Source organism: Polypterus senegalus, chromosome 16 (assembly GCF_016835505.1).
Source record: "Polypterus senegalus isolate Bchr_013 chromosome 16, ASM1683550v1, whole genome shotgun sequence".
NCBI lineage: Eukaryota > Metazoa > Chordata > Cladistia > Polypteriformes > Polypteridae > Polypterus > Polypterus senegalus.
This window is the reverse complement of record NC_053169.1, coordinates 86,176,337-86,199,046: the sequence shown is the minus strand read 5'-3', so window position 1 is coordinate 86,199,046 and position 22,710 is coordinate 86,176,337. Positions and strand designations below refer to the sequence as shown.

The 22,710-nt window shown below is 41.3% G+C and overlaps 2 protein-coding genes across 4 annotated transcripts in view; one reads left to right on the top strand and one right to left on the bottom strand.

Moving 5' to 3' along the window:
* The window catches only part of LOC120516891 (solute carrier family 22 member 7-like), a 56,942-nt gene extending 45,106 nt beyond the window's left edge, over positions 1-11,836 (top strand). The window contains exons 8-10 of one of the 2 annotated variants that reach the window (XM_039738890.1): positions 3,515-3,623; positions 6,548-6,754; positions 11,734-11,836. In XM_039738890.1, coding sequence (XP_039594824.1) covers positions 3,515-3,623; positions 6,548-6,754; positions 11,734-11,809 — 392 coding nt within the window. In that variant the 3' untranslated portion in view covers positions 11,810-11,836. Of the gene's footprint in view, positions 1-3,514; positions 3,624-6,547; positions 6,755-11,733 lie in introns of those variants that run through there. The other variant, XM_039738891.1, reaches the window with a different exon arrangement.
* A 2,231-nt stretch (positions 11,837-14,067) lies between these two features.
* Positions 14,068-22,710, bottom strand: part of crip3 (cysteine-rich protein 3) — a 127,750-nt gene continuing 119,107 nt past the window's right edge. Inside the window, exon 8 of one of the 2 annotated variants that reach the window (XM_039738330.1) lies at positions 14,068-15,507. In XM_039738330.1, coding sequence (XP_039594264.1) covers positions 15,401-15,507 — 107 coding nt within the window. In that variant the 3' untranslated portion in view covers positions 14,068-15,400. The remainder of the gene's footprint in view (positions 15,508-22,710) is intronic. The other variant, XM_039738331.1, reaches the window with a different exon arrangement.

Genomic DNA, 22,710 nt, shown 5'->3' with positions numbered 1-22,710 from the left:
TCCTAAGCCCCCATGATTTTCATGATCACACCTGTCAGAACACAGTAGAATCTATTTTCTGATGTTTGATATCTTTTCAGGCCTGCAGGTTAGGGCTGTCTTAACGCATGGGCATGCTGGGCAGTTGTTCAGGGTCCCCACAAGCTTAGGGACCCCATGCTAATCTATGTATGTTTTGACTTGCTGTCAATAAATAAATACCATACTAAACTATAAATATGTTATTGTGTTACAAGTTGACATTGGCATTAGTCTCTGATTTAGTATCACGGTCACCTCTGCAACCTCACCTGCCTGTATGTATACTAATCTCACGCACTACGTAATGTAAAAGCATATATACGTTAATGTCACTTCAATTCTATTCTCCGCAAAGAAATTTTGCAAATATTTTTGTTGAACACTTGATTAATAATAAGTAATTCATAGTAATTTCATACTGTGCCATCCCCGTCTGTATGTTTTACCAATTGAATATCATTTATAGGTTGACATTTTTGTGTTTTTCAAGGCTCATGTTATATTGTTCAAACATTTGTGTTGATTAATTTTTGCTGTACTGTATTTTTAATGTTTAAACACTGATTTTGTTGGAAGTACCGATACAATAATAATGTTTAATTTAATTGACCATTTACATTTTTATTCCTGTCAGTGGTTGTGTAGGTATGGGGGCCCCAGTGCACTGTTTTTCCCCAGGGGGCCTACAATGCTGGTAAGACATCCCTGCTGCAGGTGGCAAAATCCTTTTATATAAAAGCGGTCGGGATTGTCCTTCCATCCCTTGAGTGTTACGCAGGTGCGGAGTTTCACACATTTTGCAATGCACAATGGGATTTGTAGTTTCGTTTTTCCAGGTAAAAGATGATTTTCTACTCCAGACTGTGTGATATCTTCTTCTTCTTTCTTACTATATAAAAGCGGTCAGGATTGTCCTTCCGTCCCGTGAGTGGAAAGCGTAGCGTTATTCCGCTTTTCACAGACTTACTACTTGCAGCTTGCGGTACGAAGCGACATGATGTGAGCAGAGTTCTGGTGCTCCCACCATTCCCTTGCTTTTGTCGTGATGCGCTGGAAAAATAGACAAAATTATGTCTCTGGAAATAATGTTGATGGAGTACAAATGCCTCACCGCGTAGTTGTGACAATGTGGGTTCTGGCTCCACTCTCCCATGGCTGTTTGGGAACCCTTGAACCCAACACCGTCGATAATGAAACCGAGTGAGCTAGTCAGTGAAGGCAAATAATTGAGCATCTGAACAAGGGGATGGTTAAAAGTGAAAAGAGTGCTTTTATTTAAAAACAGTCAACAAAATAAACAGTGCAGTTTCAAAGTTCTTCATTAAATAAATAATCCATAAAAAGAACGTGGAGGTTAAAACCAATAAATAGAAAAAACAATCCTTTAAAACGAGAGGTAAAATCTTCTTTAGGAAGCAATCTTAAAAACAACAAATCCGGTGTAACGTTTCTGTTAGCGTCTCACCTGCTTATCCCGTTTGGGCTTAGCAGCAGGCAAGACGCTCTCTGCAGCTGCCCTCCTCTTACACTTTCGCGAGACTGGAGACCTCCCGATCCCTGGCTTCGGTTTGGCTCTCATCCCAGTCCCCGAGACTTGATGTCCACCAATGACCAGGACGCACACATTGGGGACTCCACCACCAAGCCTCCCGACTTCCGCTGCCTTTCCGTGGCCTTCTGCGGCTCGTCGCTTTCCTCTAGGCACTCCCGCTACCTGATCACTCAGCGGGAGCAACATCAACTCAAACGTCTGGGTGTTGGCCTAACACCCAGCTTCCCTACAGCTGCCCTCGATCGTGCGCTCACCACACGCACGCACCGCCTGTCCGTCTCTCTTGCTCCGCATGCTTCCTCGCTCCCTGTAACCTCCGTCCTCTTTCCTTTCCTTTTTCTCTCCGATCGTTTCCTTTCACCCCCTTCAACCGACTTGCGCTTTTTTATAACGCGAGGGGCCATCACAGCTGTAGCTTTAGCCACGGGAGCAATCACAAATGTGGGCAGTTCCTCACCTGTGCACACGGTGAGAAACGCCCACATCGACGACTGCCCCACGGCTCGCTACAACATCGCCCCTCCTCACGAAGTCGTCTCGGGTGCGGCGATTATTTAAAAATGGCCTTTGCTCAGTGAGCTGTGGACCCATAACACCACAGTAGTAAATATCAGGGGGGTTCAAAAGGGCGACCTCAATATAGAAAAAAAGTTTAGATTTCATCACAAAAATAACAGAAACTACGAGTATTAAAGTAATACCGCTCAAATGCAATATAACCAAATTAATGAGTTTTTATAAAATATCAAATTGCTCTACATATTGAATTGCCTTAAGAAGTGGTCAACTTAAAAGTCGGTCGCCTTAAAAAGCGGGTCAGCCTAGTACATAATATAACTTGTATGTGCCTGAGATGGAATCAGAGATCAATAAGGCTGGCAGAAAATAAAAAGCCCAGCATGGGAAATTTTTGAATGCAATATTGAAGGCATTTATTATAAGCACATTATCTTGAAGCAGGATATGTTGTGTGGCGCAGACATTTAGAGTAAGAAAGAAAAAAAACCCTCAAACCTTAAAATTCACCTAAATTTCATTACAAATTGGCCTATTCTGGGCAATAAAAGGAAAAGATAAAAAGTGTCAACAATCAGCACACATTTGTTCAGCATAAATGGACATAGAAAATATTTTAAAAATCAAAATTGTATAAAATTGTTCATATTCAGTATCTGGTTTTGATTCTGCTTGTTTTTATCAGACAAAAACAAAACCAGATAGTAAACAATGTATGTGTATTAAGCTTTTAAACTCATATCCTAACCCGTTAAGTGTACAGTTCTGTCCGATTGTGACACAAAACTAAACTCCATAGTAGCTCTTTATCCATCCATCCATCCATTTTCTAACCCGCTGAATCCGAATACAGGGTCACGGGGGTCTGCTGGAGCCAATCCCAGCCAACACAGGGCACAAGGCAGGAACCAATCCTGGGCAGGGTGCCAACCCACCGCAGTAGTAGCTCTTTAATCATACCATAATTATTAAAACTGAAACTAATAGATATAAAAATAAAATAGAAATGTCTATGTGAAATAAAAACTAAATAAAAATTAAATATATATGATGAAGGAGAACTAAAACGAAACTGAATTTGCAAGTAAGGTCAGAAAAAATATGGAAATAAAAATTAATATAAAAAGGCAAAACTATAATAACCTTGGTACAGGTCACAAAAAAGCTTATATATTTTTTGGGGTTCATTTCTAATCCTTGCATTATATGAAAACTTCTCTTTGCCTTAACCTTTAAAATCTTAGATCATGAACCTGGGATACAAACCTCTCAAATATTTTAGGGAAGAAAATAAATGACACGGACAGACAAAATATAAAGAAAATTGCATTTCATTTTATAAGTATAGAGATGAAAAGAAATGTATGTTTTTAAATGGGATGTATATTACTGAACATTATACTTATACACACATCTCTCTTTTAGGCAAGCAGATTACTCGCACCGTCATAGCAATACTTGGCAAGTTTTTTTCCGAGGCTTCCTTTAGTATTGTCTTTCTTTACACAACGGAGCTCTTTCCTACAGTTATCAGGTGAGACACTGGTGGGCTGTCTTCTAAAAATGTTCATTTTTTAAAATTGACAGAGTGTACTGCGAAGTTAAGCAAAATTATCCCTTTTATTGGCTAACTAAAAAGATGACAATATGTGAGCTTTCGAGGCAACCTTTCTGAATACATTTTGCCTGAAGAAGGGGCCCGAGTTGCCCGAAAGCTCACATATTGTCATCTTTTTAGTTAGCCAATAAAAGGGATCATTTTGCTTAACTTCTCACCACATCCATAATGGCTAACACGGTACAACAACGTAGTATTACAGACATACAACAATTGACAGAATGATGCTAGTGGAGCTTATCTCCATCTTATCCATGCCTGCAGATTATATAAACTGACCGAAGATGATTTTATTTCTAATTTGGGATGCAGTGTCGTCTAATAGCTAAGAAAATGAGAAGATATCTGAGAAGGCAGCAGGTTCAATCCTCAGATCTTACTTGCGGTGTGCCCTTGAGCAAGTCACTTAACCTGTCTGTGCTCCAAATGTAAAACACCTACAGGGAAAAAAGATACAACAGCACACAGATTATTATGGAAGAGGTGACTTGGGGTCCTTTTTAAAGTGAAATTTTATTAGCAGGATACATTATTAAGGCAGCAATGACGCAGCATTAGCCAGAAACCTGCTACTTTTTGGAGTGCCATTTTACATACAAGATTAGTGCATTTAGGACTGAAGCTGGGAAGCACGTCTGCACTCAAAAGAACTGCGGGATTCTGGAACAAAACTACTAAGACATGGATCTGAAGCAGAGACCTTGACAACCTCTAAGAAGAATCTGGATGAGACACTAGGACAGCTTAGCTATTCGCTAACCCACGGAGTCTGGCTGACTGAACTGTCTCTCCTTTATCAGATTTTCTTTTGTTCTTCTGCCCGTTTGGTTTTGTATCAAAGCTAATTAAAAACGTCCTTCACGGGGAAATTTGCCAATGTTAAATTAATATGTGAAGCGTTCATTTGGATCACTTTAACATTATAAGAGATCATTTAGGCTGTGTTGTAATGACAGGAATCCGAAGACCCCTAAACAAGCACCATATTTCTCCAGTTTCTCATTACTGTATGGTGAAAATTCACTGAGCACTGGCAGGAGATCACAGCTCTTGCAGGAATCACAAGGGTGCCCTTCTCAAGTTAATAAGCACTCTACGTTTTTTATTTATGTGAGAGAACGTAAAATAATTCAGTCAATGACACAATCTTATAATTAATACAGACATCAGTTTATAGAATGCCATACACAACCCCCGGGCGTCAGCAAGCCCAAACCCCACCACGAACACACAAGCACAGTCCCGGGTTCAAATAAAGGTTAATTTATTAATCAACTTCCTTTCAAATATATCCTTTCAAATATATCACAATAATTTTTCTCCTCACAATAATGTTCTCCATCACCGCACTGCCCTCCTCCAGTCAAGTGTTGCCACTCTACCTCCCAGCTCCGACTCGCCTGGATTAAGGGAGTGCGGTCCCTTTTATTACAGACCTGGGAGTACTTCAGGCGCCAGGGCGATTGCCCCGAAGGAAGTACTTCCGGGTCACACAGAACTCCATTACTGTAGGATGCGCCCTCTTGCTGTACCCTTATGACCCCATCAGGGCTGCCCTGCCAGATTACATTTCCTGGCATACCCTGCTGACTTCTCGCTGGGCCACGATAACCAGGGCTGCTGCCATCTAGTGTGCTGGGGGGGAATAAATGGGTGGTCTGTCCACCCTTTCCCATCCTTCCTTTCAAGTGTGCTCCCTCTCCTGGCCAGGATGCCTGCCCAACCCATGTGGCATCTCCACGCCCCCTTTCATCCAGGAATAAATTTATTTTAAATTTGAAGGTAGAATCTAGAAATAATGACTTCTCAAAACTGGCCAGCACTTCTTTGGGGATAATCAAAAAACAATGGAAGGTGAAGGTGGTTAAGCGGTTTACTTTTGACAAAGTTCCTAACTTGCAAGTCCTGCTATCGGTTAGAGAGGTCACGATCCTTAATAAACTGTGGATTTAGTTTTAAATGTTGTGCTTACACATAAAACATCCAGCTACTTTGAGCACAGGAGAGTCCATATTGGGAGCCGATGCAGGAACCCTTCCCATGAAGTCCGTTTAGATTCACACGCAGAGTCACGCTCGTCAGACTGTGTTACGATGGCTGTATGTTATATTTAGTGACTATAAATGGAACTGCTTGATGAATAAAGACTCTCACTCTTTAGGATTTCTCACCCTACTCTTACACAAACTAAACTGAAGTCAAAGTTTATTTTAAAAATGAAAAAAAAAACAAAAAAACGAAGGTATTATTTGTCAAATTAGTTTTCTCGCTCGTATTTGTTATTACAATATCCTAATATTCTGACCCAATGCTGTGCCTTACAGGTCCTTTTTTCTTTAATCCAATTTGGATACCCCCTTACCATAACTTTTAGATCAGATTATATTTCGGGTGTTTTTAATGAATTAACTGATAACATGTAAGGTGCTTTTACCGATTTCAAACACAAAACTGGTGTCAAATTTGACCCAAAGTCATTGTAAGGGTTAAACATGTCTAATTGAAGCAGGGTGCTTCTTTATTACTCTATTAAGAAAAAACATGCAAGAGAACAGCAACAGAAGACAATTATTTAAATAGAATTAAATATGTAGAATAGAAAAATAGTCCAAAAATGCTAAAAGATGTCCAACAAAGAGAGTGGAATGTCAGTAAGTGTACTTCTTATTCTATATCTGTGGACTTGATTTACCCTTCTGACATGTTTTCATAATGACAATTTACTGAGATCTGCTTTACACAACATACTGAAGGGTCAGCTCGATATACAGTAAGATGGACATAAGCCCAATCAATTAATTTTAACAACAAAAAGTATTTTAATGCTACTGTTTTTTCAGGCAAAATGGAATGGGCTTCACTTCCTTTATGGCGCGCCTGGGAGTCGCAGTGGCTCCTCTGGTGATACTGCTGGAAGATGTCTGGAGGTTACTCCCCCCCATCGTATTCTCCTCCATTGCCGTCTTATCTGCACTCGTAGCCTTCCTCCTACCAGAAACCCAAAATATCAGATTGCCTGAAACAATTGAGGATGTTGAACAAACAAGGTAAGATAATATTACAAACTGAATCTTTCTTTGAAAAAAAGAGGAAAACCACTTTGTAAACATTCAACATGGGAATCAGATCCTAACTAAACCTCTTCAAGAAAGCATTTAAAACTAAAATTCACTGTACCTTGCAAATACATTTAAGCAAAACAGACAAAAAAATATACCTGAAAGCCTACATTAGCTGGCACACGAGTCTAATGGTATGTTAACAGAGTAATTCTTATACACGTGTTGGGTTTATTTTTGTACAAGTGAAAATGAAGACATAAAGGAACTTGCTAACCAAAAAAAAAAAAAAATTTATATAATATATATATATACTGCTCAAAAAAATTAAAGGAACACTTTTTAATCAGAGTATAGCATCAAGTCAATAAAACTTGTGGGATATTGATTTGGTCAGTTAAGTAGCACAGGGGGTTGTTAATCAGTTTCAGCTGCTTTGCTGTTAATGAAATTAACAACAGATGCACTAGAGGGGCAACAATGAGATGACCCCCAAAACAGGAATGGTTTAACAGGTGGAAGCCACTGACATTTTTCCCTCCTCATCTTTTCTGACTTTTTTTCACTAGTTTTGCATTTCGCTATGGTCAGTGTAACTACTGGTAGCATGAGGCGAAACCTGGACCCTACAGAGGTTGCACAGGAAATCCAACTTCTCCAGGATGGCACATCAATACGTGTCATTGCCAGAAGGTTTGCTGTGTCTCCCAGCACTGTCTCAAGGGCATGGAGGAGATTCAGGAGACAGGCAGTTAGTCTAGGAGAGCTGGACAGGACCATAGAAGGTCCTTAACCCATCAGCAGGACTGGTATCTGCTCCTTTGGACAAGGACAAACAGGATGAGCATTTCCAGAGCTCTACAAAATGACCTCCAGCAGGCCACTGGTGTGAATGTCTCTGACCAAACAATCAGAAACAGACTTCTTGAGGTGGTCTGAGGGCCCAACGTCCTCTAGTGGGCCCTGTGCTCACAACCCAGCGCAGTGGAGCTCGATCGGCATTTACCATAGAATACCAGAATTGTCAGGTCCACCAATGGCACCCTGTGTTTTTCACAGATGAGAGCAGGTTCACCCTGAGCACATGTGACAGACGTTGAAGGGTCTGCAGAAGCCATGGAGAATGTTATGCTGTCTGTAACATCATTCGGCATGACCAGTTTGGTGGTGGGTCAGTGATGGTCTGGGGAGGCATATCCATGGGGGACGCACAGACTTCTACAAGCTAGACAAAGACACCTTGACTGCCATTAGGTATCAGGATGAAATCCTTGGACCCATTGTCAGACCCTACGCTGGTGCAGTAGGTCCTGGTTTCCTCCTAATGCACGACAATGCCCGCCTCATGTGGCAAGAGTATGCAGGCAGTACCTGGAGGATGAAGGAATTGAAACAATTGAATGGCCTTCACGATCCCCTGACTTAAACCCAATAGAACATCTGTGGGACATTATGTTTCGGTCCATTAGGCGCCAGGTTGCTCCTCAGACTGTACAACAGCTCAGGGATGCCCTCATACAGATCTGGGAGGAAATGCCACAAGACACCATCCGTCGTCTCATTAGGAGCATGCCCTGACGTTGTCAAGCATGCATACAAGCTCGTGGGGCCACACAAGATACTGAAAAGCATTTTGAGTAGCAGAAATTAAGTTTTTGAAAAATGGACTAGCCTGCCACATCTTCATTTCACTCTGATTTTAGGGTGTCTACACAATTGAGCCCTCTGTAGGCAGAAAACTTTTATTTCCATTAAAAGACTTGGCATCCTTTTGTTCCTAAGACATTGCCCTGTTGTTATTTGTATAGATATCCAACTTCATATTGAGATCTGATGTATCTAATGTGTTTCTTTAAAGTGTTCCTTTAATTTTTGTGAGCAGTGTATATATATATATATATATATATATATATATATATATATATATATATATATATATATATATATATATATATATATACACACACACAGTACAGGCCAAAAGTTTGGACACATCTCCTCATTCAATGTGTTTTCTTTATTTTCATGACCATTTACAGCACTCCATCACTCTCCTTCTTGGTCAAATAGCCCTTACACAGCCTGGAGGTGTGTTTGGGGTCATTGTCCTGTTGAAAAATAAATGATCGTCCAACTAACCTGACTTCTGCACAACACAACTGCTGGTCCCAACCCCATTGATAAAGCCAGAAATTCCACTAAATAACCCTGATAAGGCACACCTGTGAAGTGAAAACCATTTCAGGTGACTACCTGTTGAAGCTCATCGAGAGAATGCCAAGAGTGTGCAAAGCAGTAATCAGAACAAAGGGTGGCTATTTTGAAGAAACTAGAATATAAAACATGTTTTCAGTTATTTCACCTTTTTTTGTTAAGTACATAACTCCACATGTGTTCATTCATAGTTTTGATGCCTTCAGTCATGAAAATAAAGAAAACACATTGAATGAGGAGGTGTGTCCAAACTTTTGGCCTGTACTGTATCTATATATAGTAACATAAGGTGCTATATGGGTGCCTGACCCGACACAGATGGACACAGAGGCACGTGCAAAATAAATAAACTTTTATTTATCTTCACCTGTGGGGCACGTCTTCCCCGTAATCCCCACAAGCACAACACAGTCCCAAGTGCACAAACACCAAATTAAACACACCACAAAGCACTCTATTTCTTCCTCCACCACTCCTCTCAGGCAACCTCGTCCTCCTCCCAACTCTGGCCATTGAGTGGTGGCCGCTGGCCCCTTTTATAGTCCACCCAGAAGTGCTGCAGGTGGTTGATCACCGAGTTCCGGCTGCACTTCCAGATGTGGTGAATACGCTGCCCATACGGGCTCAGGAGTCCCAGCTGCAGTACCCCTTGGTGGTGCCTGCAGGACCCAAAAAGGCTGCACCCAACTCTAATTCCCATGGAGCCCCGCGGGAAACCGAGGCACCGCTCGGTGGGGGGGGGGGGGCGCGGCCAATTAGCGTCCAGGAGGAGGTATTGCACAGTCCATGGCTGAATATAGAGTAAAGGGGTTCCGGTCTGCCACTACATATATATATATATATATATATATATATATATATATATATATATATTTATTTCTATATCTATCTATCTATCTATATATATATATATATATATATATATATATATATATATATATATATATATATATATATATATATATATATATATATATATATATATATATATATATATATATGGGGGCATGGTGGCGCAGTGGTAGCGATGCTGCCATGCAGTTAGGAGACCGGGGTTCGCTTCCCAGGTCCTCCCAGTGTGGAGTTTGCATGCGTGGGTTTCCTCTGGGCACTCCGGTTTACTCCCACAGTCCAAAGACATGCAGGTTAGGTGGATTGGCGATTCTAAATTGGCCCTAGTGTGTGCTTGGTATGTGTTTGTGTGTGTCCTGCTCGGGATTGGTTCGTGCCCTGTGTTGACTGGGATTGGCACCAGCAGACCCCCGTGACCCTGTGTTCGGATTCAGCGGGTTGGAAAATGGATGGATGGATACACACACACACACACACACACACACACACACACACACACATTTTATATACTACTTGCCCCATGTAAATTGTAGTGCTGGGCAAGAAAAAAAAATCGTAATCTCATGTTTTCATACAAAATGGAGATAAACTTTTTAACAGAAGAGGCATCTTTGGTGACCAACGGTAGAGGACAACAAAGAGTATCAAAAAGTACACAAAAAGTCTCACGTGAGTCATTATATGAAACCCACATGTCAAGTCATCCAGTGGGAAGGTATATTGCGGTACCAAACACATGCAAGTTTACTGAAATGTTAAATAAACCACTTCCTGAAAGTGCTTTCGAGCAAACATGGACAGTGCTAAGACATTTCGGAAGAGTGTCTGAAGGGTTAGATTTATATTCACATCCATGAACCTCAACATTATTTACTGGCAGTTTATGAAGCTATATGGCTGAACTGATCTTCTGCTTGTTTAAATATCTCAGAAGTCCACAAATCCTGGTGATATTCTTACTTCTATTTTTAATCTCTTAGTCTTTAGTTGTTTTAGTCTTTTAGTGAACTTTCCACTGGTGATTTCACGTGTAGCGCAATGTTAGCCAATGAATAAGCTCTCATTAGGCTGGACTCGTGAGCAACGAATGAGAATGACAGTTGTGGTTGAGCGTGTGCTGTTTTAGTTCTGAGAAGCATTTTCCAGAAGTAGTTAGTTCCTTTAACAATATTTTAGTAAAAATACATGTCTTTAGAACCTTACTGAGCATACAACTGATGAAATGACATGTAGAGTAACCAGAAATCTTTTTATGGAGGTTTTTGACATGGTTTGCTGATCTCCAGTGTTGGTCACCATAGATGCCCACCAGAAACCTTTGTCAGATACCATACTGTATATACTCGCGAATAAGTCGGGTCTTGAAACCCGGAAAATTGATCATAAAATAAGACACCGACTTATACGCCCATTCAAAAATACGACACTTAAAATTTTTTTTTTTTTACATCTTCTTGCTTCCTCCAATCTCATATCAGTTTCTCAGACACGTCAAATTTTGTTGCAGCAGCACAGTTACCAATTTCTTTTCCCACTTCAACGACTTTTCATTTAAAACCAGCTTCATATTTTCTTCTGATCAAACGCTCCATCGTAGATAAGGGATGCTCTTACGATAAAGGTGTATGGAGGGTGTACCCTAGAATTCATGCATGCAATTTTGGATGAGCTGATGATAAATCAAATAACCTCTCGTATATACATCACATTTTGTAGGGATCCTTCTTATCCTAGCACTTGTAGCCTGACTGTAACCTACAGACCAGACTTCTAAGCGATGCTGCAAGGTTGTTTTTGGACAGGTTGTATGTTTATGCCTCAAAGCAGATTGTACTTGGTGTACTCCTGCAGTAGGCAACTGTTGACTGCACTTAACATCTACCTTTTATTTTCTATCACAGGAAAGTCTCGACTGAATCAACAGAACAAGATGTCATTGCACTGAAACCCCTGAACTGTGACTTCAAGCAAAATTAAGTGTTAATAAAATTTTTCAAAACATAACAAAACGTATTATAATTTCTCTCTCTATTTTTTATATATATATATATATATATATATATATATATATATATATATATATATAATATATATATTGTGGTACCGATTTAGTTGCTGCGAATCCGAGAGACATGCAGCGGGCAGAGGGAAGGGGTGCAGGGCCCTCTTCACTCACGCACCAGTATCGGAGTGTTCCTTACCTCCTCTTAGCTAGCGAATGAGAGAACTACTTAACGGATTTAGATAGTTTTTTTTTCTATAATTTTCTTGAACATTCCGGTTGATTTTGCGACTTCTCGCATCACGCGAAGTATCATAGTTTGCTTGCGGTCCCGATTTAGTCGCGCAAATCTGAAAGAGAGGCTGCAGGCCGAGGAGAGGGGCGGGGGCCCTCTTCACTCACACGCCAGCCTCCATTCCAGTAGCTCTACCTTTCGCCATGTGTTGGAGTGCACCTTGACTCCGCTTAGCTAGCGAATGAGAGAACTACTTAATGGATTTAGATCTGGTTCTGTTCTATAATTTTCTTGAACATTCCGGTTGATTTTGCGACTTCTCGCATCACGCGAAGTATTATTGTTTGCTTGCGGTCCCGATTTAGTCGCGCAAATCTGAAAGAGAGGCTGCAGGCCGAGGAGAGGGGTGGGGCCCTCTTCACTCACACGCCAGCCACTATTCCAGTAGCTCTACCTCTCGCCATGTGTTGGAGTGAACCTTGCCTCCGCTTAGCTATCGATACCGGTTTGTTCAGCAGACATTATCATCTAGAGATTGTTAAAGAGTAATGTTTGATGTTTTTGAGACAGATCACAGCTATGTGTGTTTTAGAGGGTAGCTGCTCATTGGCAGAGGTATCACGGCCACGTGCTCTTCTCCCCAAGCAGGGGAAGCTCTCCCATCAGAGCTCAACATTATCAGATACAATGGCAACGTTTGACGTTGGAGCGCACCTACCTTCCACTTGGCCAGAGATACCTTGACAACTTTTTACATTTTTGGCAAAGAGATCACAGCTACATTCTCGCCCGATAGCAAAACCAAAAATATTGTACTGTATATCAAGAAGCCCTGGGTTATGATAGCTATCAATAGAAATTCTTCTCAATAAAAATTACATTTATTTGAATTGATTTTTAAAGTTTGTCCTGTTTCACTACTACGCAGGGGACAGCTAGTTTATGATGAATATACTGATGCATATTAATCCTTATAACAGTTACACCAAAGATCGTGAGGATGAAACTAAAGCAAATGGTTAAAAAGAAACTAGTAAATACAGTACACGAGCACACACACTCAGACGCTCGAGGGACAGCTCTCCATATAACACGCAGCAGCCTTAACCTAATGGAGCATTTCCTGTTTTTAAACGTTGCCTAAAAAACAGACGCCTGTAACTCATTCTCACAATCCTTGATTTGTGCACCACATGGTAATCCTGAAAACATCGCACATCAGCAGTTGACAAATGAATGACTGCCCCGAAATCCATTACTTGCTAAGTTATTTCCTGTTCGATAGACAGTTCTGCTTTCCTTCTGAACGTCTAGTTAATGGCCAGCATATGGGCTTTTTTTTTTTCCTCCTTTGCTCATTTTTGTGATGCCTAAGATGCTTTTTATTTCCGTGGGGTGCTAAGCTTTCATAGAGCTTAGAAGTTAATTAGAAAGGATACTCCCAGTTTATGTTCAGCAGCTGTGGTTTTCTCCTTTCTTGGCCATGAGCAGAAATAAGAACAGTGTGCTCATTTTAATTTGCCACACTAATTAAATTTAAATACACGTTAATCCACTTTAAAAGTTAAAAAAACAGAATTCAATATATAAACACTAAAAAGAAAGATTTAAAAATGCTAAACTAGGTGATGGCACACAATCATTAGGATTAAAACTCAATCCACAGCACATCCAGGAGTAATCATTGTAATAAAAAATAACTTATTTAACAGCCAGGCCACAACACAGTCCTTTGTACAAATAGCCAGGAAGCTGTACACAAAACAAAATGACATTCTTAGACCTTATGTCTGGTCTTTGTGAACTCACCTGAAGCGTAGCCGCACACTTCGGAAGCACGATACCAAGCTATTAAATACGAGGTGTAATCTTTGATGACACGGACTGTATTTTTAAATAAAACGCAAAATGCACAAGAACAAGAAACTGCACATCCAAATCAAGTCCTGGATAACGGAAAATGAAAATGAGTTACTTTACCAAAAACAACTCAACAGATGTTTGTCACACCATTTTTATTTTAAGAATCGAGCACCTGATGTAAGATTTTAGAGACATTTCAGCTCCATGAAAAGGAATATAAACATCATGACAGGGCTTTAAACAATTAAAACTTAAATACTGTCAAACCTTTGGCAAATACTATTATGCAAACTGGAAAATAAAAAGTAATACATTAGTTTACAGTCACTCAACGCTTACATTCTAAGTTATCTCAATGTGATTTGAAGTTTTAACAAAACTGATACATAAACTTAAAACAGTATTAAACATTCAGAAAACATCAGATGCCTTTGAAATATTCAGAGTACTATATACAGGAAATGGGCAGTTTAATACAGAAGAGACTTCAAAACATTGATTATAAAATCTTGCAGTCTGCAAAGTGGTGAACTAACCTACAAAAATAATTTTAATTCTTTACGTAACAATTTGCACTATTGCTTTTTAACAGCAATTCGTTTTACTTTTAATACATGTACCCTAAATGAAAGAATAAAACCACATAACTACACTCACAGCAGCCTGAAAAGAATCAAACAAATGATACAAACTAGACATAAACACATTTGGGAAATCCCACCCTAAAAAGACGACTAGCAAATGTCACAAGTCAGTAGAACCACAAACCAAATGTGAGCAATTCAAGAACAGTTAACCGTGTCGTTTTCGACACTTTTGAAACTGGAAATGCACAACCCAGCTGTGATGGGTGACATGGACTCTACCTGAAGGATTATATAGCAAATGAAGTTTGCCAAGGTAATACTGCATCTCAAAGGCTTGTCTAGTTTGGAAACGAATTTAGGCATCGCAGGCGTGAGTAGCACATTTGCTTCTCACTTTTTCATATATTGACGACTACAGGGCTTCAGGTTGGGGGGTTTAGTCAAGAAGCACAGAGACCTGAACATCAGCAGTGCAGCCCAGATGTGGAGCTCTTTTCATGAATTCGGTGGGCAATTTAATTCTCAATCCTCAGTGCCGTTTAAGAAATATTACATTAAATATTCTCACTTTTTCTACCCTTTGTAACAAATACAAAAATAGCATTAAACAGTTTTATTTTTTCTGAATTTCCAATTAATAAAAAAAAACAAAACACACTGCACACACACAAAGTATGACAATACAGAGGACAAAAAACCCACGTTATAATATTTAACCTGCACATATAGATAGTCTAGGACTACTTTATTAACAAATATGAACAAAATAAAATTATTAAATGAAAAATGAAGCTATGCACTCACTCTACAGTGGCACTGCCTTACTCAAGGACTTTGTCATTCTAATCCTTTAACAAGAACGTGACCTGATGAACTTAAAGTTAAGAAATAATAAAAATGAAATTGTCGTAGGCTTTCCGTTTTTTGTCAGAGCAGTAGCATTCGTTCCGGTTGTATTTTAGTCTTCTTCCCAGTGCTACACATGCACCTGCAAGACAACAATTTAATGTTAAGTGAAAGATTCGGGTCCAAAGAAGGTGACAGAACACAAAGAGAAAGTTCCAATACATTTACTAATGCTTGTTACTGGTCTTGCACCATGAAAGAATTAACTTTTAAACGAGAAACAAGTATTCATACCCTCTATTACACCAATACTTAGTAATATTACAGTACATAGCGTGTCTTCAACAAGTATAAAGCCCTTGGAAGTTTTCATATTTTTAATTGCATTTAATCTGTTTTACTTGACACTGGTGTACGTTAAAAAAGGAAAATGCATACACCAAAAATATGATTTATAAAACCTGATGTACACATCTCTGTACATGATTTACCCTTCATAAATCCCAATCATCTTGTAGATGTGTGCACATATACAGTACGTGCCTTGAGACTTGCCCTGTTGCCCCCCTGAAACATCCAAATATGGGCCATGCTAGTCAACCTCATACATATTGTGACAGATGGCAGGGGTGGGCTGACTTCCTGGCCAGGATAAACTCCCATACCCTCACTTGGCAGGGGGCTAGCATAATGGATGGATGGACTGTGTGCTCCCCTGACACGCTGGGTGGCTGCACCCCTGGGCCAGTATACCCATTCATGTGCCTACAAGACATGCTGGGAATTGCAGTCCCATGGAGTAGTACTGCTGGGCTCCGAGGGTGCCAACAGGGGGAGCTGCATAGTAGCACTGTCCCTACTTTTAGGGGCTCCCACTTGACAAGAGAGTGCTTCTTCCATGATGCCAGAGGTACTCCCGGGTAAAAGGGCCCATGTCCATAGACTTGGGGAGTCAGAGTTGGGAGAGGAGCTGAACTAAGCTCCCCTCGGAGGAGTGGACGGAAGGAGACTTGTCTTATAATTGTGGACTGTGGTGAAAAAGAGAAACCTGTCCAAGGTATATCCTCTCATATTATACGCTACCATGGCTGTCCGTTTGTCTGTCCATGAGCTTAAATCACCTGTAGCTCACAAACCGTTTGAACTATTGACCTGACATTTGGTACACATATACTACGTGACCTCTACTGTCCGCTTTCGTGGTGATGATTTTTATTGCTCTTTTTATTTTATTTTATTGTAGAATCAACTCTCGGCAGCAGCCAGCAGGGTGGCCATGCGGCACATGCATACAGGCGCCGTTCTCATTCCCTATCACCTTCGCCGTCACTTGCCCTACCTCTTCATATCTTACTGTAAATCATGCTGGAGGCAGATTGAACATTTAAGTGCCAGCTTAAGTGAAAAATTAAGAAAAACGTACTAATTGATTGCAACACAAACACTGACTTAATCAGTTTTAACGTGAAAAGATGCCGACGGAAGAAGAGAAGAAGCGGGCCGCTAAGGTGGAGAAAAGAAGATCTGCTCAGGAAGGAGCAAGCGCATCAACCTCTGAGCAAATGAACGCTAAACGTACAGAGAATGAGGATTTAAACTAGGAATGTGTATTCACTGCTCGTTAACGTGCAGTCCGCCGTTACTGGTATGAAATAAAACTATTTGTTGTGTCAAAGGTTTCGAGGCCTACAGGCTATAATATAAAATGAACAGATTTACATGCGAGGCAAGACAGTGGGAACACAGAAGATTGGCAAAAAGAAAAACTTTGAAGACTGTGAGACAGATTTAGCAGAGGCACAACAGAACCCTTATTGGGTGGCCTAAACGTAAATTTCACCAACAAGCAGCCGACCATATTTAATATTATTTAAAAAAAAAAATGTCTGGCCTCAAGGTAAAAGCAGCGAAATGAATCGTTCATCACTGGGAGAGTGTGAGTGCAACAGGAGGGGGGAAAAAGCAAATATCTACATTCTCAGATTTCAATCTACAAATGATATCTCTAATCAGATATGCCTTATTATGCAGTGTGGAGGATTGCCGGCTTCCCATGCCGGTTCACACCCCCAGGCCGCCAGGAGGAGCTCTCCCGACAGCAGGACCATGCCCCGAGGTCCAGCAGGGCCTTATGGACTTTGTAGTGTTTAACACAACCCTGCTGGATACCTTGGGGGCCACCAGGAGTCGCTGTAGGGGGGCTTATGGGTTCTTTTATGCCCTATGACCCGGGAGTACGTCAGGGTCACATGACAGGAAGGAACGACGTGCTCCCGGGTTAAAGAAAAGGACTGATTGCCCTGACCCGGAAGGAGTAAGGAACTATGGACTGTCGGGACAGGAATACCTCCGGGTCAGGGGCTATAAAAGGACGGTGCCTCAGTCCAGACACCGAGCTGAACTGGGAGGAAGGGTGGCTAAGTGTCTGGGCGAGGAGGAGTGTTTATTGATAGAGTTTATTGTATGAGTAGTGTGGAGGGTGCTTGGTGCACGGAAGAACAAAATAAAAAGGTTCTGGACTTTTACCTGGTGTCTGGAGTTGTACCTGAGGGTTCAAGGGTGCACTACTGCCCCCTACTGTCACAGCAGCATCCTATCAGATGTGACAGCTGCAGAGGAATCTGGTAAAACACTTAGCATATGCCTTTGAGTGATATAACCGCACTACTGCAATATATACTGTTGACAGATTTTTAATGACAACCTTTATCATGAATGTCACACTAAGAGATGGTCACGGGTGCTAGTGAAAGAGCCACAGTGTAACTGGTCCTAGTGGATTCTCGGATCAAACACCTTCTCAAGGTGTCATGAGCGCGTCCAGCAGTGGCCAAGTTCTCACAGATACAGTGCTGCAGACACTGTGGGAAGCAGCCCGGTCACAGACAGGAAGACACCATAGGTACAAAACCCAACACACGTTTATTATACTTTTTCAGTGGAAACACACAGCACACAACCCAAAACACCCCCAAAGTCCAAGCCTCTCAACCGAATGCCTTTTTCACCGCCTCCACTCCTCTCCTTCAAGCTTGTCCTTCTACACTTCCGACTCCATCCCCCGAATGAACGGGAGGCGGCACCTTTTATGCTCGCCCAGACGAGCTCCAGGTGCCTCCCGATAACCTTCCGTCGGCCCTCCCAGGTGTGGCGGAAGTGCCAGCTGTGCACCCGGAAGCACTCCGGATGTCCCTAGTCTTCTTCCCCCCAGCACTTCCGGGTGTGGCGGAAGTGCTGAGGGCTAGGGCTCCTCAGGCATTCGGGCGCCCCCTGGCCGTGACAACAGGCCCCTATAGGGTTGAGCTTCTAACCTCTGTTCCCATGGTCCCCACAACAGGGCGTTTGTCCCTCGTGGTCTGGAGGAGGAGGAATTCCACAACACAAACAGACACACTCATACCCATTCAAGAAGTGAGCTGGGATATTGGGGAAGTTGGTTGGGGGTACGAATAGAAATAAGCGAGTCATTAAAAGATCTTATTAGAAAATATTCCTGTGCACCTATTTGCTCTTTTCAAACGATGCATCACATCCTCGCACTGGCTCACAGCAGGAAGGGTAGTCACCTCAGCATATGGGTACGGACTGGGGTCATCTGGCTCCATATCAATGAGGTCTGGGGGTGTAAGATTATTATGCGGTCCATATTATGTAGCACATCACATGCAATCAGGGTGCTGCAGACATTTGTTGGCTGGTAGAGCAGCCTTCCACCAGACTCATCTAGACACTGCCATCTGCATCTGAGGAGTCCTACGGTTTGATCCGCAACTAAGTACGAACGAGCATGTGAAGCAATTGGAAAGGCGTAAAGAGCCAGTGTTTTAGCGGGTAGCCACTATCATCTGACAAATGCAATGATACTATTCCTGTTACAATAAATAGTATAGGCCATATGAAAAACAGAGTTTAGTCAGTTATCTTTCCAAAAAACCAGCCATCAAATACAGAACTACCAGTAACTTGCCTGTCAATGCTGCTTTGCCTCAAAATAAATAAATCATGGGTTGACCTTGGCCACCAAGCCATGACATTTGTCAGTCTCATCTCAATTACAGATTAACGGAATGTAACCGCTTACAGTTAACAAAAGCAGTTTCATTCTCACTAGGTGCCCTTATTGCAATGCGAGTGCACTGATTATGTTAGAATAACCGGGTACTGCTGGAGATCAGCTTTTTCTGTTGGCCTATACAGCTACACCAAACAGAAATGGAATGTAGGGTTTTGTTAGTCAGTTTATGTGCAGGATGGAGAAGAAGCTTGGCCAAGATATTCCTGACTTGGCGGCCAGTTCTCTATGGTAAGCACCTGTTACCAGAACGCCAATCGTTGTTAAAATCTGAATATGAACGGGTAAAACCTGATTTTATGCAGTCTGTCTTTCTAATTCCAGGGCCAACTCAGCACACAGAATGGCTCTGAGAAGCCTAAATCAACTCACAAGTCAGTCATCATCATGGGTCCCTAAAAGCTTGTTCCCTTTGCATTTGACCATGTGCAAAGTCTTCAGGTATCACCCAAGATTCATAGCTTTCTGTATGCAGGGAGTGAATAACATCTGTGTTTTTACTTAATGCAATTATTGACAAGTGATTGCATTGGATTCTAATCCTGAGAAGTGTCAGCACGTAGCCAGTATAAAAAGAGGACAACCCAAGTAAGTTCTTCAGTCCAGATACTCTGCATTGGTCTTCTTAAAAGGCAACTACAATAGAGTCTGTACATCACATTCATCACTTTTGAGGTTAAACATGTTTGTTATGTCAATGTACATTATATAGCGTGGTGATATGAATTATGTTTATGAGTTGTTACTTAGCTGGTTTGGTTACATTTCCCAATTTCCCCAATTGTTGTGTGTGGATGAGTCAATTGCTGTAAATATATGCATGTTCTCTCATCAAGTTTTCTTGCACGTCAGTTAGTGTGATGGTCAAAAAGCTCAATTTTATTCTCATCAGACCATAAAATACTTTTCCAGCAGACTTCAGTCCACCCAAGGTATCATAATCATTTGTTACTTATCAGGGGAACCGTTCTTGTCTGCACAGACTCTCCCATTTTGGCCTTCAAAGTTCTCAGAGGTCTTTTGGTGGCCTCTCTCACTGGTTGTTTTCTTGCATGGTCACTCAGTTTTTGTGGACAGCCCTGCTCTAGCAGACTTACAGCTTTGTCATACTCTGAGTTTCTTAATGACTGATTTAACTGGACTCTAAGGGATATTCAGTAACTTGGATACTTTCTTGTCTCCATCCCCTGATTTGTGCTTCTCAATCACCTTTTTTACAAAGATACTTGGAATGTTCTTTTGACTTCATTGTGTAGATTAGACCACCACATTGACTTGCCACAAGTGGGACCTTCCAGATAAGGTGCATTTATACTACGGTCAACCGAAACCCCAGATCAGTGACCTCCACTGAACTAATGATTTGACTTCTAAAACAAATTGGCTGCACCAATAAAAATTTAGGTGTGTCACAATAAAAAAAGTGAATTGTTATGCGATCAACTATTTTGCATTTTATATTTGTAATCAATGTAGGTCACTTTGCGGAGATCTGCTTGATATTAAAAAGTCTTTTCTGCTGATTGGTGTCAAAAACGCCGAAATTGAATCCGCTCTGATTCAGTAATAAGTAAGAGAAAGAGTAAAATGTGAAAACATCCTAAAGGTGAATAACTTTGATAGCAACTGTAATAAGTACATTTAAAAAAAAAAAGACTGAACAAGCAGTTTGGCTTTATAAATCAATGAAGACTTGTACTTTGTTTACTGGCAGTATCCCATCATTCTTCCCGCTATGTTTTGTTTTTTAGCAGTGCTACCATGGGAAGAATTCCATTTCCCAGCAGCCCAAAGGGGATCGCCCTCATTGGATGACGGCAAGTGGGATCAGGGGCTGCTGGGGATGAGAAAGGCCAGCGGGGAGGTTGAAAAGGGGTTCCGGCGGAGCAACGGGAGATCTGTGTTTTTGTGTAACCTGTCTGACGTGTCTACTGAAAAGTCAATTGTGCCCTGGTTCGTTTCCCATTAGGAAAATGGACTGTCTCGTGCCTGACTGTCGTGTCTATAATGGTGAATTAGTCGTTGCGAGTCTTCAAAATGATCGCTCCTGGACAACTCTCACACCTCACCGCTCAGGACTACCCGGTAGGGCAGTTTACTTTCCTTGTTACGGAAGCTGTTCCCGGGATTGTCATCTTCACACCAAAACTAATTTATAAGGACACTGTCGTGAGTATTTATTGTTGTGGTTCATTGTTATGTTAAAATAGTATCGCCACAGGGGAAACAGAAGGTCTGTCTGATTGTTGTTGTTTGTATTGGGTTTTCCATTTAATATATTGTTCATTCATTTATTTGATTCGTGTCTCTGTCTCTGAGTGTGTGCAGATCAGGCCAAGGCCAGGGGGATTCCTGGGTGTCCCCACTGAAAAAATAAATAAATCACAGTCCTATTGACGGTGTGAATCTTAGCGGCACCGGACCACTACAGTTTTATAAAAAGGCAATGGTTATAAGCCTTAATATGGTGAACTTTCCTAGCACACTATCGAGATCCTTGAAACTGTTTTTCAGAATTCCCATAATCCAGGCGGATTAACCTCACAAAAATGGGCAGGAGGTGAGAACCTATGCAAATAAAATATTTTCCTCCATATAAGCTCTTACAATAAAAAAGCGAAACTCCTCCACAACAGTGATCCTAGGACTCCTCACTAGAGCTGCCATAAGAGCTCACCACCCACAAGGGTAAAAAGTGAGAGCCAAGAGCAGGGAAATAAAAGTGACAGGCAAAAGGAGGACAGAGTCGGATGACCTTGGTTTTGAAAACATGGAAAGAGACTTCACTGGAGGTAAAGACGACGAAGCTTTTAAAGAATATTGTTCACATTTGTCAACTTCAATCAGCTTAGGTGCCACACTGATTTTTTTGCTTAAAAGAGCAGTACTTTCTAGTCCTAGATGGAGAGTGGCATCATTGTGCCAAGACCCTAAAATTACTGATCTTCTGTATTAGTCATGGACCGATCCTATGGATGTTGTTTATAGCTGTTGCCAGAGTACCCTGGTCGTGTCATCAGACACCATGCCACATATTCAGGATAATCGAGTGACAAGAGGGCCAGAGATGGAGTGCATTTCCACTTGCTGGTGAAATGAACTGGACAGGCAGAATAGGGTAGACACATTGGCTCACTTGAAGGCATTTCCATTGGCATTCCCAACACACACAAACACACCAAGCATGTTAAACTCCCTTTTTCAAAAACGCCTACTGCCTTGACTAACTGATGCAGCTACCAATATTTTTGATGTCTATGTAACTACCAAGAT